Below are 18,867 nucleotides of genomic sequence, written 5' to 3' on the forward strand. Positions count from 1 at the left end.
GTAGTAACCAAGGCCCTATTCTAGGTAGTTACCTTTTTAGAGCGGCTATGGGAGCTCCCTTAGCAAAGGTACTCCCGATTGGCATTGACCTCATCCATACAGTTGGCAGAGGATGGAGATACTCATTGCTGGTATGCTCAGATGAGATCATGGTTTGACCGACATGGTTTGCGGATAGAGGCACTCCCACCCTTTCAGTACACTCTGGATTGTGCATTTTTGGATGTCACCCGCTCAGAGCAAAACCGCGTGATCAAGATGGATATCATCAGAGTGGACATAGAGAGGACATGGACTAGCCCCCTTGAGCCCTTAGGCACGAAAATGGCTCATTACAAGAGCCATTTTCTACACCTCTCACCAGATGATTTTATCACCCGCTCGGCGTACATGGATGTACACCTATCACATGGGATACGTTGTGCCATTGGACAGATCCAAACCTCATCACACCTGTTGCGGATTGAGACAGGGCGATATGTGCATCAGATCTTGGATGACCGCATTTGTCAACTATGCTACTACGAGGTAGAGACAGAGGAACACGACATTTGCTGATGTACAGTCTATTATGAGATCCAAGGGAGATATCACTGCCTCTTCCGAGAGGGTTTTGGGCCGTTACGCAGGGTCATGGAGTTGAGGATCAGAGATGCCTGGGATTGTTTCTACTTGAGCTCAGGAGACACAGAGAGACCCTCTTGGCAAACAGGAGGCCGAGCCATGATGTACCTAGACAGAGGACCCTGACAGATTTCTTCGGCACCAGCACCAGCAACCCAGCCCACACACCTCCTAATACCTCCTCCATTGGCCCATCAAGGCACTGACCACGCTCCCAGGAAGTCACCACTGATAGAGCAATTATCTTATGTTGTGCTTGTCGGCCGTGCCCACCAGGATCCCGACCACGGCATCCTCACCATCGCTAGATCAGAGCCATTATTGCTCGGCATCGGAGGCGCCTACCTCGCTTCTACGACCTCTCCATTCTAGGCAGCCCCATGGCGGAGATACTTGATCTAAGGAGAGGGAAACACTTCAACTGATCAGCATACATGGATCTACTTGATATACATTTTTCAATATTTTCCAGTATTTTGTACTTAGTATCATAGCAGAGTCGTACATTTCCGTAATTATAACTGTAGGACAACCAGTTTATTGTACTTTTTAGTCTCATTTAGTTGTTCTCTTTGATGAGACACCAACTTCAGATGTACTCTCAGTTTTGGTCTCATAGGCCATTATGGCCTCTTAGAGACGTTAATATATCATTTCATTTCATCATCTCTCTCTCTCTCTCTCTCTCTCTCTCTCTCTCTATGGGAGATGATCTCACTCCAGCATAGGTGGCACACCGGCGTGAGGCGATGGTGACTGCTCATGAGGCCCGCAGAATAGGCAAGTGGGCTATCTATAGAGATGGTAGAGTCATTATCACTGAGGGCCGTCCCAAATAGGGACGCGGGGTCTATGAGACCAAACACCTAGGAATGGCAGTATGGAACTCCAATGGCATGCTGTGGTCGAATCCAGGAGGCTTGGGCGAGATTCTCACAGGGAGGGATGCAATTTTTTATACAGAGACTCATCAGAGCCCTAAGAGGGGCTTAGCATACATAGCTGGGTATGAGTGGGAGTCTGCTTTTCGAGGCGAGACCCGCACAACGTGGCTCTGGGGGGGTAGCTGTCCTTCTTAGATCCCATCTCCGACAGATTCTCAGTATCGTTTGGAAGGACGAGGATGCACGATATCTTTGGGTGCGGCTACAGCTTAGCAGTGACAGAGTCATCCACGTTGTTGTGTTATTTTGCACCACGCCACTCCCCTTACGCCGCACAACATGGCCCGCCACTGTACTTACCATTATATGAGGATATCATGGAGTTCTCACAGTTGGGGGAAGTCCTCTTGCTCGGGGATTTCAACGCCAGAACGAAATTCAGCAGGTCCGACTACTCGATCTAGACGATCCTATCAAACTACAGGAAGGAGCTAGACATCACTGACACAGGGCTGCAATGATCATCACAGGACCGTGAGGAGGTCACAGTGTATGGGAGATATTTCTTAGGGTTGGGAGCTGCACATGGTCTTGTTATCTATAACGGATGTCCCGATGGCCCTCCTTCGGCGCCCTCACCTCCTTCCCTTACTCAGGAGGTACTAGCGTTGTGGACTACCTTATGGGATCTCCGGCTTTGGCACACCTTATCCCCGACTTCTCCATTCCGCCACCCCCTTTTGAAGGTGACCATGTGTACCTCTCTTTCACTCTTACCTGCACACCACCCGTCCCTCCACCACCCCCCCCCCATCTCACATTACACTCAGGTCCTCTTTGATCACGAGCTTGACCTTGTTTACTCCAGCCACATCTACCGCCAACTCCAGGATGTGGAACCTACTGTTCCCCTATCCACCCTCACAACACAACTCACCACCATACTCCACACATCCGCCAAACAGCTTCTTTCATCTGCACGTGGCGGTCTACCGCTAAGCCACCTTGCGGTTCCATGCCCCAGAACTGTTGGTATGATGACGAATGTCGGGGCACACGCTCCCGTCTCAAGCTTGAGGTACGGATTGGGCAAATCACGAAGCGCCAAGTGGATTTCTCAACGGCTCACCCAACGCAAGAAACAGGAGTTCTATGGTCGGAAAAGAGGATGAGTTATACCGACTTTTCTTAGGGCTGAACTGCAAAGAGGCATGGAGGAAACTCCGAGAACATCGCCCTCCCGAACCTATCACTTGCCCGGACACATGGCACTCCTATGCATGCTCCCTCTATCATATCCCCCATTGGCCACCCCTACCCCCACCACGAGATCCCCGCCTCACCACCTCCACCTTCTTCACAAAGGGCATGGTCCTCAAGACCATTCGTAGACTACGCAATGGGTGAGCCCAAGATCACGAGGGACTCACTGTCGAGTACATCTCGTATGCCCAAGATACCCTAGCGCCCCTACTAGCCTACATGTTCAATAGAGCCCTTTGTGAAGGATTTCCACCCTCTTGGTTCACCAACACTATCACCCCCATCCTCAAAGCCGGAGATCCACTTGATCCTAATAACTACAGGACGATCATGATTGGCCACACATTGGCCAAACTCTATGGATCAGTGCTAGAGGCGGAGCTCAGTTCATTTGCACAGAGCCAGGGATGCAGAGTGAAACGAGACCCAAGCATGGGGTCACCCCTTCCTGGACTCACTTCTCCAATTAGCACTTTAATATACACTCTTAAAAGACAATAGCACAAGACAAAATAGCAAAAAAAAGTAATTAACAACTCTGAGCATAGATAGATGACACCACACTGAGGCCGGAACGGCCGGCTCCCCCCCAAGGAATGATATTATTACTTGGGAGAATTTGTTACAAGTACACGGGCCCAAGGCCAGATTTCCAATAAGCAATGCACAATGAAAACAAAGTATCAAACCCGAATATGTTTGTTGATGCCGAGTCTGCAGTCACCAAGGGCTGCCCCGTCCATAGCACCTTCCAGAGTCACACTCCGCGTGCAATCCACCCGTCCCTGGCACTACGGATCACGCCGTGCCAGTCCTAGCGATGGGGCACCCTCACGGAGTTGACTCGGTGAATGGAAGAGGAGTCCAGACATAGGAGAGCAAGAGAATTCCTCGTTCTTCGCGATGAAAATCTTCTGGAGCCACCGTACAGCCAGTAGGAAGAGTGAAACAACCTGGGCCACTTGTAGGGAATGCGTATGACCTAAACCCACGCGGATAACCCCACTGGCCTGACCTGAATCACACGTGGGAGTGAAGAGACCTGTTGCTGGTCTGAATCACACGTGAATGCTTGTACTGACCTGAATCACACGGGGAAGTGAAGAGGGCTCCTGCTAGCTGTTTTGAGTACACACGTGAGAGAAAAAGAGAGCTGTCCAGACCTGAATCCACGCGTGGAAGTGAAAAGAGAGAAGCTGTACCATTCAGTCCATGGGAAAAGGGTTCCAAAGATGCTGTACGGCCAGAATCAACAGGTAATGATGATATTGTACTTCCTGTACCTGCTGTACCTACTGTACGACCAGAATCAGCAAGAAATGAGGATAATATACCTGCTGTACCTGCTGTGTGGTTCAGTCCTCAAACAATAGTTGGAATAGGAGCTGTACGACCTGTTTCATGAGAATAATGAGTGCTCCAGCTGCTGTACGGCCTGTTTTCTCAAAATCCCAGCAAGCAGTCGTGTTTTTCTCCTCACGAATGCAAGGGAGAGGGCTGGAAGTGAGGCGCCTTCTTCCCATGCAAAGGATTGGGTGTGGTAGGTGGGGTAGGTGGCCAACCCCCACCCCACATGCTATAAAAGGGTGCCCAGGCCAAAAGAGGGTGCCCACACTTATAAAGTGTCCATCTACTTTTAATGAAGTATGAAACCTGTAAGTTATAAGGCTTATAACTTAAAACTCTTATTAAAATAAGGATTTCCCACTTGTTCACACGCCACAAAACCTGTCAGAAGACAAGGCATTCCACGGCTCACGGGAGGGCGTCCCCGACCCCTGAGCTAGACACACATGTCAGGCATGCAAACGAAACCAGTTCACGCGAAAACATTTCAAAGGCAGGCAAACATGAGTGCACAATGCAACATTGTTAAAGGATAATCTCCGTTCATGTACTTGCACAATACTTGACATTTCCGGGCACAAGCAGGCCCACCGGAAAGTCAATTCCAGGTACACACACAGTGTACAATCCACCCGTCCCTGGCACTACGGATCACGCCGTGCCAGTCCTAGCGGTGGTAATCCAGAAACATACACCGTGTGCAATCCACCCGTCCCTGGCACTACGAATCACGCCGTGCCAGTCCTAGCGATGGAGCACCACTACGGAGTATGCTCATCCAGAGCCCAAAGCTCACACAAGAAGATAAGAGGACCATTAAATAGCTCAATGGTAGTACGGGAGAGCAATACGGTGAAGAGCTAGGGCGGATCAAACCTTTTTGCATGAGCTCATTGACTTGCTTCATGATCTCCTCCTGCTGTGATGCACTCACACGGTATGCCGGCCTATTTGGTGGAGAACTGCCAGGCACAAGGTCTGTACGATGATCCTCCGGCCGTGGTGGTGGTAGCTCCCCTGGAAGTGAATCTGTAAAGCAATGTTCATATTGTTTCAAAAATTCCAGCCTATCACATGTGAGAGAATCAAGAGAATGATCAACATGGTCTACTCTATCACGAACAAAAATCATGTACGAGCAAAGACCCTTTCTCATGGCTTTATTTATTTGTATGTGGGATACAATAGGGATAGAATTCCCTTCCACACCGGCATCAATAACATGCTCTTTGCCCCTATGCATAAATGTGATCCGGTTGGTCTTGTAAGCCTTGCGAGGATCAAGACGGGAGTGCCAAGGCTTTCCAAGCAATACGTCACACCCATTTAATGGTGCAATGAGGAAGTTCTCATGGTCCAAATATCCCTGAATATGCATGCGAAGCTTGCCAATAAGAGGTGTGACCTTGACTTTCTTGCCAACAAATGCACTTCCGGCCTCAATCTCCGGTCCCATGTCACCCACACTAATGCCCAATGCTGTAGCCATTTCCAATGATATGAAGTTGTCCGTGGCACAATCATCAAACATAAATAATGCGGGCTGATCTTTGAGCTGTCCCCATGCCTTGCATACCATCCTATCCAAAGCATCATGGGCTGTCCCCCCTTGTACATCGGGCACCATATGCACATTAACCTTGGTTTCCTTTGCATCCTCTTTGCCTGCTTTCTTTGGGCATTGCCGGACCATGTGATCTTTACTACCACAAGAAAAACACTTACCGTCACGTATATATTGCACCCTTTGTTCCGGAGTAAGTCCATAGTTAGGCCTTTTGTTGGGACGCTTCTTCTCTGAGGTACTTTCAGCTTTTGGAGCTCCCTTAACTTCATTGGAGTCCCTTTTAGGTGGCTGTCCACCCTTATGCAGATTTGGGACAGCCTTGTCCTTCCCCTTTTGAGCATGTCCATCTCTATAGTTTTGCTTCAGTTTTTGCTCCAATTGCTCGGTGGCCAAAGGAGCTGAAATGAGCTGTTGTAGAGTGTGGTTTGGGTACAACTCCAAGCCCGATTGGTAAACCGGTTGGAGTCCCGATTCGAACTTTCTCTTGCGTTCCTCATCATTTACCTGCGTAATAGGGGAAACTTCCAAGAGTGTTTTCCAAAACTTGGATACATAAGCATGAACTGACTCACCTTCATTCTGCTTAACCCAATCCCACTTCTTGCGGATGTTCTTCTTGGCATTAGGGGGTAAGAATTGGGCATAGAATCTAGTTTTGAATTCAGCCCAAGTGTCCACGGGAGTGCCTGAGAGCTTTCCAGCAAGCCACCAATGAGCGGCCGTGCCCTTCAAGAACATGCTGGCATGCCTCACCTTGGACTTTTCTGAAAAATCCTCATCACTAAAAGCAATGTCAAACTGGGAAACAAATGACATAGCCTTGGAAGCATCAAACTTACCATGATATGTCTCGAACTTGACGGATTTGTCCCCGGCTTTGAATTCCTTTTGCTTATGAACATGATGCTCATAATCCCCATGCTTCCTCTTGATTCCTCGTTCATGTGGATCAGCCCTGGCATCCATAGATGCTCCTGCATACATAGGTGGCATAGGTGGACGTGAACCATGTGCTGTACCTGCATGCATGTGTGTAGCCCCACCACTATCTCTTGCAGCATAAGCATAATCCGGAGAGGGTGTGGAGATGGGAGCATGAAGAAATGGCTCTTCACGGGAGAGTTCAACAGGTAAAGTAGTAGTACGGACATGTCGGTGCTCTCTTGATACTATACCCCGAGCCCACCTCCTACATCGTCTACAGGAGATAGGAGTCTCATCTGACATGGTTTTGGAGCATCATCGCCCTCTATGAGCCCATCACAAGACGAGTGAGTGCCCCAGGAGGTACATCATAGGAGATTTCCAGCACTGTTTGGGTGAAACAGGGCTGCCCTCTATCACCCACTCTTTTCGGCCTCTATTGATGAGATCTCGAGCTTCATTGATGGATTAGGCAGGGCTGGTCCCACACTGGCAGGCATATTGATCCCCATACTACTTTATGCAGATGACATCGTCCTCCTCTCAGACTCAACCGAGGGGCTGCAGAGAGTTGGATGCCTTACAGGATTTTTGCACTCAGCGGGACCTCTCAGTTAACCTTGGTAAAACCAAGGTAATGGTCTTCAATACCTCTCACCCCTTCACATCCAGATTGAGCTTCACATATAGAGGGGATCCTATGGAGATTGTCTCATCCTATGTCTACCTTGGTGTCACTTTCAGTGGCCCACGCTTCACCATGCTTCCCGCAGCACATGCCAGAATGACACAGGGATATGCAGCCTTGAGCTTACTTGAGCGGCAGTGCTTCGAGGCACATTTCCAGGAGCCTAGGACGAAGGGTTGGCTTTTTGACACCCTCATCACACTAGCCTTGATGTATGGAGCAGCTTTCTAGGGGCCAGATTTATCCGATGAGGATTGGCAGCGAGTTGAGAGGCCCTAGGTCATGATGTTCTCTCGTATGATCCGCAGCTAACCATCAGTCTCACCCAGATTATCCAGGCAGAGTTTGTTGCGGCCCCAATGGTAGTGGAGGCACTCTTCCAGACAGTCACATACCTCCTTTGCATCAGTCACATGGATCCCCACAGGTACCCGAGGCTTGCCCTGGAGTCCTCCAGACAGGCACTTTGGAGTATGGTATGCACTAGTTTCCACTTGGTTCTCAATATATGGGCTCTGCATGGACCGTCTACCCCCCCTTCAGTACAGTTTGGACTCCCCTTTTCTCTGGCTGTCTCACGAGGATACCAACTGGGTTATCCGGTCAGATCTTCTTAGCCTCTACACACATTGCACATGGATCACACCCCCAGAGCTCCCCACGAAGATGCACTTTTACAGAGACCACTTCCTCACACTCACTGAGGATGGATTCATCCAGCAGCCGGGCTACTTGAGTGTTCACATGTCCCATGCCATGCAGATTGCGATTGGCCAGATACGGGCTTCTTCCCACCGCCTCAGAGTGGCGACAGGTAGAGATGAGCACTTCTTCAGAGTCGGGAAGCTCATACGGACACCCAGAGAGGAGAGGATCTTCCGACTATGCCACACAAAGGTTGAGACGGAGGAACATTACATATGCCGCTGCCCACTATACTATGAGATCCGCGGGAGGTTTCACTGTCTATTTCGTGAGGGATTCGGTCCACTCTCTAGGATCATTGACTTCGAGGACCAGCGTTGCCTGGGCCTCTTCCTGCTTGAGCTCCGCAGACATAGGGACTCCTCCTTGAGACAGAGACATGCCCTAGCCACCCCGCGCCCTCCCTTGGCAGCCAGGAAGAGAGACCTTAAGGTCAATTTGGAGAAAACCAAGGTTATGCAGTCGCCACACGATTTTCTTTCATATACAGAGATGCCCCAATGGAGATTGTGCAGAAGTATGTATATCTAGGAGTCACTTTTATAGGCCCTTTGTTCTGCATGACCATAGTTGCCACTGACTGACTTGCTAGGGGGCATGCCTCCCTAGCCCATATGGAGAGACTGTTTCTAGGCACATTTCCAAGCACTTGACACTAAATGCTGGCTCTTTGATACTCTAGTACGACCAGCGGCTATGTATGGTGGAGCCTTTTGGGGGCCAGGCCTAGGGAAGGATCTGGAGGAGCATGGAGAGGCCACAGGTGATGATGTTGTCATGCATGATCAAGAGTAAGCCATCTGTACCATATGACATTCTACATGCAGAGTTTGGGGTGGCCCCACTGGTTACAGATGCCCTTTTTCAAACTATCACTTATATTCAGCATGTATACACGCTTGACAGAGATCACCTCCCACGACTAGCAATAGAGTCCTCTATGCAATTATACGGTGAGAGGGAGAGGGCTCGATTGAGACGAGCTGGACTGCCCTCCTCCTCAGCGACACAGCCGCCACCATTACCAACACATGCATGGTACTCTGAGGTAGTTGAGTGGTTTCATGCACATGGCATACAGATGGACCGTCTCCCCCCGTTTCAGTATAGCCTGGATTCCCCCTACCTTGATCTCCCATGTGACAGGAGATCAACTAGATTATCCAGTTAGATATACTCGGGCTACACATACACCAGACATGGGTGTCTCCGTCAGATATTGGTAAGAAGAGTGAGTTCTACAGCGATCACGTCTTGAGACTCTCCAAGGATGGATTCTTTGAGATCCCGGGATACATACAGATACACATGTCACATGCTATGTGTATCACGATCGGCCAGCTAAGGGTATCCTCCCACCGCCTCAGAGTAGAGACTAGCAGAGCTAAGGATATCCCACATGTGGAGAGGACATGCACAGTATGCACCACAGGAGCAATAGAGGATGAGGCCCATTATATGTTCAGTTGCTTGGCTTACTATGAGATACGAGAGAGCTTCCACTGCCTCTTCCGTGAGGGATTCGGACCAGAGGTGCTCACTGCTTAGGCATGTACTTGATGGAGCTTAGATGACACAAGGATGTAGTGTTGTTGAGAGATAGCTCATGCTCCGACAGGACACCTTACAGAGAGCCATCACATATTTCTTTATGGTACACACATCCACATCGGAATCCACTGCCCACAACAGTTCCTCTACTACGACATCAGAGTAATATGCAGCGGAAGTCTTCGTATTGGAGGATCCTGTCACACAAATGCTCACACCGTCTTCTGTATCTTGAGTTTCGTGAGTTTAGCAATCCATTTTAATACTTCAAACTTTAAAGAGATGAGAGAGAGATATATGAGAACTGACACCAAATTGGGTCCCAAATTACCCACTGAAGGGCCCCCTATCCCGATAACGAGAGAGTATTTGCTTTATTACTTTAGAGAGAATGACTGTGGACTGTAGATAAGCCAGACGCAAGATCTCGGAGGATCGGAAGCCTGGTTGAACTGAACACGGCTGTAGAAACAGCTCAATGAACTGATCTCGAGCCTATGCACTCTTCCCAAGGGCATGAGGAAGGGCTGCACACGTGAGGCTGAGAAAGGACTGCGGTGGACTGTTCTAAGCTATGTAAATGTGCTGAAAATGCTTATGGATGATATGTTACCTTCACCAGATGACTGTAGCATGCATGGATGATGCATAGAAGGCGGAGGACATGGAGAGCAGGTAAGGACACCACGGGTGCCCGCTATACTACTCAAATTCAAGGACACCAAGCATTCTTGGATCATAGAGCAGCCCTCAAAGGTGAAAATTTCTGTCGGTGATGACCTCACTCCCACACAGGTGGAGCATATGAAAATGAGCATGCTGCAAGTGCTTGAAGCCCGTAAGGTGTTTAAGGGGGCAGTTTATAGAGATGGCAAGGTCATCATCACAGACAAACGTCCCAAATAGGGACAGGGTGTATATGGGACCATAGATCGACCACACATCGGAGGATGGCAGTTTGGAAAGTGCAACGGGACTTTGTGGTTGGACATTGGGGGATTCAAGGAGACTTTCAAAGGACGAGACATCATCTTCTACACAGAGATGCACGAGAGCTAAGAGAGGGGACTACCACATGTATCGGGATAGTAGTGGGAGTCATCTTATTGGGGGGAGACTTGAACAATAGGAGGGGTAAGGGCATCAGGAGGAGTAAATATTCTATTCAGAACACACTTATAGCCCATGGTTAGTATAGTCAAGAGGGATGAGGAGGCTTGCTACATGTGGGTTTAGTTACAGATTATGACATCTATGTGCCAATATGCTATTTTGTCGTGGATTCTCCACGATATGCCCCATAGGAGCGGAGGGAGTCTCCATACACAACTCTCTTCGAGGATATCACTGGCTTCTTGGGACTAGGCGAGGTTCTCTTACTTGGGGACTTCAATGTTAAGACCAAGAGTGGCACCAGCACAGTCGATTATCTTATGGCATCTCCGGAACTAGCCTCGCTGATACTTGACTTCACCATCCCACCATGCTTGCTTGGTGTCGACCATAGCTACCTTGCCTTCACCTCTATCTTCACACCACCTACCTTAGTACACAGGCATTACCCATCTCAAACTACATCCAGATCAATTTCACCCATCTGTGAAAATCAGCTCTACCGTCGTCGCTTGGACGTATATCCGTTTGCACCCCTCACCACCCTCACCTCACAGATCACAACAATCATCCACATTCGCCATCGACAGTTTTCCACACCCCTTCCAGTCCACCGCCAAAGCCCGCACAAGTACCATGCCTTAGAATTGTTGGTATGACGATGAATGCTATATCACACGTGCATGTCTTTTGCGTGAGTTAGCTACCGGCCAAATTGAGAAGCATGAAGCTGAATGGACTAACCGGTACCTTACGCACCCGCAAGAAACGAGCACATTGTCGTAAATAGCAGCAACTCTTCTTGAGCAGGAATTCTAACAAGGCTTGGCATAGGATTTGGGGATGCCGCTACCCACCGAGGGAGATGGATCCACTTCGACTCCCCTGTCTTGCACTACACTCATCACAGCAAATAGCGGCCGGAGGAGAGCATTCATCTTGGTATGGCATAGAACTCACTCGGTGTCAGGCACATGGATTACAAATGGATTGGCTCCCTCTATTTGAGTATGGTCCAGACTCCCCATACATTAGGCTTACACATGAGAACAGGAACCAGGTGATCTGATACAATCTATTGGGGCTATACACACATAACACATGGATCACACCGGTAGGTCCATTGCCTACCAAGATGCAGTACTATTGATATCGTTTCTTGAGATTCACAGCAGATGGTTTCATACAGAGACCAAGTTATCTCGATGCCTTCATGTCCCATGCTATGAGGATAGCCATTGGCCAGCTTAAGGTTATCATCCCATAGAGTGAGGATAGAGTCTGGCAAAGCTGAGCGGATATCCAGAGAGGACATGACATGTAGACTCTGTTAGATGGGGGTTGAGTCGGAGGAGCACTATGTTTGCCAGTGCCCCATCTTCTATGAGATCAGAGGGAGATTTCCCTGCCTGTTTAGAGAGGGCTTTGGATCCTTATCCCGGATCATGGAGTACCGAGATCATCGGAGGTGGCTTGGACTCTTCCTATTGGAGCTCAACCGACATAGAGAGTCACTGCTCAGAGACCCTCGCTCCCGACACCCCTGCTCTCAACTTACCATCGCTAGTTTTTTCCAACCTAGAGGGGTGGATAGGGAGGCGCCGGAGTCCATCACAGTGGATTTGGGAGCCTATACCACAATGGTTTCTCGCAGCAGGCCCATGGGAGTCATGCACACTCCAGAGAGCTAGATGCCCTTGTCTCATTAGACCCCGACCACCTCCAACTCATCAGCCCTGGATTCAGGAGATCCTAGCCCATCATTGAGCAGCCTCATTCTCACAGTAGACTTTCGACATCTCTAACCTTCTTGTATCACCATGATGAACATCTTGGATGGGCCCTTGCTTGACGTAGAGGGTTGATTGACTGTTTTTATTCATCTCTCCAATATACCATCACTTATTGCACCCTATACCTGGCATAATAGGATCTAGATTTTTCATCTTGTATTATGACAAACCTTAGAGATAAAGCGAGCCAAAACACTCAAATCGAAGGTATCTCCTCCATAATCATCCCTTGGTTTTGACGTAGCCTCTTGTTGAGATTGCTCCTTCATGTTTGTCGGACAATCTTTTGCAATATGCTTGGTAGAGTCACACTTGAAACATTGCTCTGCTAGTCCCGTGGCTTGGAACGCGTCTAGCTTATGGGACCTTTGGCGGTGCCGTCTAAATGGCGAGTGTGATGCAGCTAGCGGCACCCATACCGGCTCGCATGATGATTGGATCATTCCCCTGATCGGGAGTGTCTTTTGAAATGCCACTCACTAAGATGCTCGAAGTGCATTGGCTCGCATGATGATCGGATCGTTCCCAAGATCGGGAGCGTCTTTTGAAATGCCACTCACTAAGTTGCTCGGAGTGCATCGGCTGCTCCACCTCCTGCTTGGGGTCGTCCTCCTGAAGCGAAGAGTGGAAGGCAGTGCTGTGATTGAGGTGGGGTCTAAAGTCCCTTGAGGATGGTTTCTTGCCTTAGCTCTTGCCGGAGAGTTGCCATTTTGGCCACCCTTATGGGTAAAAGCAGCCATTTGTGGCCATGATGAAAGCTGAGGTACCCAAGAGTGACTTTTCCCAATCCCGAAAGGTTGCTTCTAATTCTAGGGGCTGATCCCTAATCAGGCAGGGACCACATAGAAGATGCTGGAAAAGGAAATTTTGGAGGACCTCTAGGCTTTGATAGCAAATGTAGACCTACTGGAGCTATTAGAGTATTAACAAAGAAAGATGAACAATGGAAGATTTGCACAACCGCAATCATATACTAGCACTCTACAATGATCTTGTATTGATTTTGAGAACCCAAGCCTAGAATATGGATGACCCTTCATATACAGGCAATAAATTATCCAAACTGAGCCAAAAACATCTTAGTATATACTGTGGAATTAAAGGGTTATAGGCCTAGGAACTCCAATTTGCAAGGACATTGTGTGAAGGCATGTGGCCCCTAAACAAGAGGTGCACAAGTTGTCGGGGATCCCCCTCTGCATCATCATTAAGAAAAATAAACTCATTTCCCACACCACTGCCAAAAGTAGTGTCTGCTGCCTTGCCGTCTTTTAGCCACAGCATGGCTGAGCTCTCAGGGTAAGGTTAAACGTATGGTTTTTTTAAATTTTACAACAGCCTATTATCAATCAAAGCTACCAACAAACAATACATAGGTGAGGTTCTAATTTATTAGAGACATGACATGGTATTTGCTTAACCATTTTTAAAGCTCACTCTGAACTGCTAGTGGTGTCTAATGTTGTTTTTTATATTTGGTGCTGCTACATTGATTTCTAGTAACTTCTTGAGACTGCTAAATCGATGAGGTTCTAAATTCTTTGAGACACGACATGATGCTTGCTTAACCATTTTTCGAAGCTTGCTCTGAATTGCTAATGATGTCTAATGTAGTTTTTGGTAATTTGGTGCTGTTAAATCCAGTAGTCACTCCCGCCTCGTAGCAAAGTAGTGAGAGGTTCAGAGTTTCAAGGGAAGCTCCTGGGTTGGAATCTCGCTAGCTACGGTGGGGAGTGATATTGGAAGGGGGTGGGGGGAGAACCCACTCGTGGGTGTGTGAGTACAATTTCTAAAAAAATCAATTTATAATGAGATCTTGTCTGATCAGACTCATGGCCGGGAATCAATTGCTGCAAAACTTGTTGCAAATTTGATCACAGAAGCAGGAGCAAACCGTGTTCTTGCATGTGATTTGCACTCTGGACAATCTATTGGATATTTTGACATACCTGTAGACCATGTATACGGGCAGGTAGTTTTAGACTTTTGTCTCTCTTATGGTTTTGAATGTACCTTCAGTCTTGTTTATGAAGAACCATTTCTGGTTCGAATAGAGTCTCTAATCTGGCTCCCATTCAGCCTGTTATATTGGACTACCTTGCCAGCAAGATGATCTCGTCACAAGATTTGGTGGTCGTCTCTCCTGATGTTGGCGGTGTTGCCCGGGCACGAGCCTTTGCGAAAAAGTTATCAGATGCACCACTTGCTATAGTGGACAAAAGGCGGCAAGGACACAATATTGCAGAAGTAAACCTTTGGTTTTATGATAGTTTGTTTCTCCTTTGTTAACTCACTTTAATAATCATGAAGGAAAATGTTGCCATATGGTTAAATTTGGTTTTATATGCTAAGCTTTGGTCTTTCTGGCCCTATATTTGTCTTTACAGAATGCTTTATTGTCTTATGTCAAGTAGTAGAGATCCTAGAGTCATAGAACGTATTTGAATTCCCAAGCCAAGGCTGGGATGGATTAGTTGAGAAAAGAGTTGGGGCCATGTTACCTTAACATGCCATGCTGTGTCATCTTTGGTTAATGAGTGGCTTCATAGTCCTTTCTCTGTAAAGTCTTTTGAGTATCTTGGAACCTTTGTGTATTTTTTTTCTTCAGAAAGAGACTTCTATTAAGTATGAAAAAGACATACAACAATCACAGCTATAAGCCGGAAAAGAATAGAATCACCCAATATGTAAGGTGATTTCAACCACTGAGGAGCATCATGATGCCACGAAAGACCTGTGGGACTAGAGGAAAAGGAGATGCCACGGTCCCACTCCCGCATACATATCACGCGCTTTGCTTGCGCAGAACGAGAGGACCCCTCAATACAAGCCCAAGTAGCCATAAGAGTATGGATGATATCACCCCATATAGTACTAATGCACTCAGATCCCAAAATCTGGACACCCTCAATAGCCTCCTTGCATCTAGCTCTCCAGATTTGTCATGCTGTAATACTGGCAACAATCTCCCAACTGGTGTCAATCCTCTGTCTGGGGGGTGCACAACCAGAGTGAGGGACATCCTGCAATAAACCATGCTGGGCAATACCTTTACGAATGAAAATAGCAGAATCTGTACCACTGCCCTCATAAAAGAGCTGCGAACCGGACTGGGAGAGCCAAGCAACTACCTCCCAAGTTACATGCATGGTTCGGCCACTGAATTTGCCCATAAGTTGGGCTACAGAACCCCAAATATGATGTGCAGTGCTGCATCCCCATAAACAATGTTGTATAGTCTCAGAATCTTCCGCACACCTAGGGCAGGAAGGAGCTACACCGAAAACCGATCTCCACTTATTGGTGGGGAGACCACCATGTAAGAATAACCAAAAGAAATGAGAGATCTAGCTCCTTCTGTATGAGTGCCAAAGTCTATGCAATTATCTGCGTTGTATCACTGGAGAAATATATCATAGCTCTCCCAATGAGGCCTAAGAGTAGGGATCCTATGTATCTGTCGAGTGAGGAGAAGCTTGGCATTCCGGACAGTGAAACTGAAAAAAGGAAGGCTTTTCAAAGGATTGAAGGCATCAATCCACTCCCACTCTCCTGGATCCCACTGAAGATATCTGATAGGACTACCACTATATAACCACAAACACCAAGAGCCATGAGTCACTATGTGAGGAGAAGGGTCAATGAACGAATGCTTCCCTGAACGACCAACAATCCTCACTAGACTAAGCCTAGTCTTTGAGATGATCTCCTCCATACTACATCTCCTCAATCTCCCTCCAGGCATGATAGAGTAAATGATGCAATCTGTAGCCTCCTGGCCCGGGAGAGCAATGACTTGCAGAGGTATGCCTATCCTCAAAAAAACTCCCAGCCAACTCGGATGATAGTCTCTATGAAAGGTCCCAGAGAGCCACTCATGCGGAATAGCTGCATCATCAATCTGATCAATACGAATGTGAGAGCCCCTAAGATGCTGAATGGATGCAGCTTTCCGATCCTAGGGAAGACTCTTAAAGGTCTTCCAAGAGCTGCGTATGCGCATCTCTCCCATCATGACCACTGCATATAAGGAGTGCACCAAGTGGCCGACCGGCCTCATCCTTGATGAGCTCGTTCCACATAATAGGTTGTCGGTCAACCTCATGCAGAGACCTAGGAAGCCTTTGTCGCAAATAAGATCTCATTCTTCTCCATGCTCTGACAATGGGTGCAATAAGAGGGGAAGATGGTGCCCTGATATCAGCCTCTGTGAACAAAAATCGTGTCTTGGGCATCCTGTCTCTCCCGACCCGGGGTGTACATTCGGAAATCTGAGACAACAAAAATTCCTTCCAAGGCTCAGTGCCTGGTAGGAAAGCTCTGACCACAAGTTTGCAGAGCAACGCCCTGCACTGGACATCCGGATCGATAATATTCAAGTCCCCCTCTCGCTTGGGTTGAATAACTGTGAACCAAGCTACCCTGGCACGAGTGTTTGAGGTGCCATCCAAACCCGACCAGAGAAAATTGTGGATCAATCTCCGCAATTGACCAATGCACGCACGAGAGAAGCACCAACAAGAGGCAATAAATCAAGCTGAGGCAAGCAATACTTGATTAGCCACCAAAGCTTTGGAAGCTAAATCTAATCTCTTCGAGCTCCAATGAAGGAGCTTCTTCCGGATACTCATAAGTATCGGAGCAAACTGCTGTGCAAGAGAAATATCAATCCCAACATGGCATCCCAAATATCTAGCAGTGCATCCTCTACTGATCCAAGTAAAACTAAAACCAAGCTCTGCACCCCAAGTAACTCTCAGTGAATCACTAACCCAAAAACCAACAGATTCTTGCCAATTAATGAGTGCCCTTGTTGCTAAACAGAACTCCTATAGTGCTACCCGGAAGGAACATAAGCATATATGTGAAGCCTCCAAGAACATGGTTGTGTCATCAGCTAACTCAAAGTCAACAAATTCCTTGACTTCGAAGAGGCAACCTCAATCCATAAATACCAACAGTGGAGTGGAGAAAGATGCTCATGGCCTCTGCAACTATGATATATAATAATGGGGCTAAAGGGAAACCCTGTCGTTTTGAGCGAGAAATCTGAAACCGCTCTCCTCTATCACCATAAGCGAGCACTCTATTGTGGGCATCACGATACGTGCATGAAACTCCCTTGATCCACCTCTGAGAGAAGCCCATATGGCTAAGAGTACCCTCAAGGAAGTCCCAATATAGACCTTCTCAAAATCCAAGAGCAGAATGGCTAAGGGCTGATTGCTCACTTTAGCCCATTCGACGGCCGTCCAAAAGGAGAAAATGTTATCAAAGATGCTTCTGCCATGTAAGAATCCATTCTGAGTATCATGAATGACATCCTGCAAAATTGGCTGCGATCTGATGCTCACTGTCTTAGCAAGAATCTTATATGCAGTCCCAAGTAAGGTGATAGGTCTCCACTGGCCAATCAATGTCTTATCCCCACTCTTAGGAACAAGATAAATAATCCCCTCAGTGAGAGAAGAAGGCATAGAACCTGTGTCCCACATCTCTTGGAGAGCCGATGTGATCTCAGTCCCAATCTCATCCCAAAAGTAATGAAAAAAACAGGGGAGTGGCCATCCTCCCCTGGACATGAAGAGCATGACTCAACTCTTGCATAGAAAAAGGGACATCCAGAGTGGCACACATCTCCTCAGTGATCAAATGTGGCAATGCATTCCAAACCTTCCTCTATGCCCTGTGTCCCAAATCAGAGTGCGGCTCAGCACTAAGAAGCTGGCGATAGAAATCAGTGGCAATCTGTCTAACCATAAGAGGATCTGAGTGAAGAGTGCCATGTGAATCCTACAACTGCCTTACACTATCTCTGGCATGAGATGGGCCGTGAGTAGCAAAGAAATGTTTGTTGCATCTGCCACCCATCTGTGTCCAAAAGGATTCTTGGGCATGGAAACGGTACTCTGCACGTTGCCCAAGAGAGTGATGAAGTTCTGGCAAAACACTACATAAAGAATCTACAACCCATTGAGCACGAGGATGTTCTCGTGCTTTTTCGGTAAGGTAGCCAATCTACGTCTACTAGCCCTTTCTAAATCCAAGGCCTCTTGCCTCTTAGACAGGGCACATGTGTGATAAAAGTCACTAATAGCACAGAGAGCAGTGGCCAGGCTTTGAGAGCCTGTGAGAAATCATGAGATCTCCAAATATCAAGCATACGACGTGATAGCTCTGCGTCTGAAAACAAATGACTAGGGATGCGTACATGGGGTGCTGATCCATGGCAATTCGGATCTCTAATACATAAAACCACTGGGCAATGATCCAATTTAGAGGTGCCTGAAGCAATAAAGGTATGCCCCCCTCTGTCAAGCACCCAATCATCCACATAAAATCTGTCTAACCGTGCATAAATACATTCTGCATCCCTTCTCCTGTTAGATCATGAATAAAGAAGAGTGG

General features: G+C 47.7%; 1 protein-coding gene across 1 annotated transcript in view; it reads left to right on the plus strand.

Moving 5' to 3' along the window:
- LOC147622985 (ribose-phosphate pyrophosphokinase 1-like) overlaps positions 1–18,867 on the plus strand; it is an 82,828-nt gene that overhangs the window by 21,912 nt on the left and 42,049 nt on the right. The window contains exons 4-5 of the mRNA XM_086821012.1: positions 14,288–14,431; positions 14,539–14,706. Coding sequence (XP_086677138.1) covers positions 14,288–14,431; positions 14,539–14,706 — 312 coding nt within the window. The remainder of the gene's footprint in view (positions 1–14,287; positions 14,432–14,538; positions 14,707–18,867) is intronic.

The sequence above is a fragment of the Cibotium barometz genome, chromosome 27 (genome assembly GCF_041138505.1).
Source record: "Cibotium barometz isolate CiBa-2024 chromosome 27, ASM4113850v1, whole genome shotgun sequence".
Classification (NCBI taxonomy): Eukaryota; Viridiplantae; Streptophyta; class Polypodiopsida; order Cyatheales; family Cibotiaceae; genus Cibotium; species Cibotium barometz.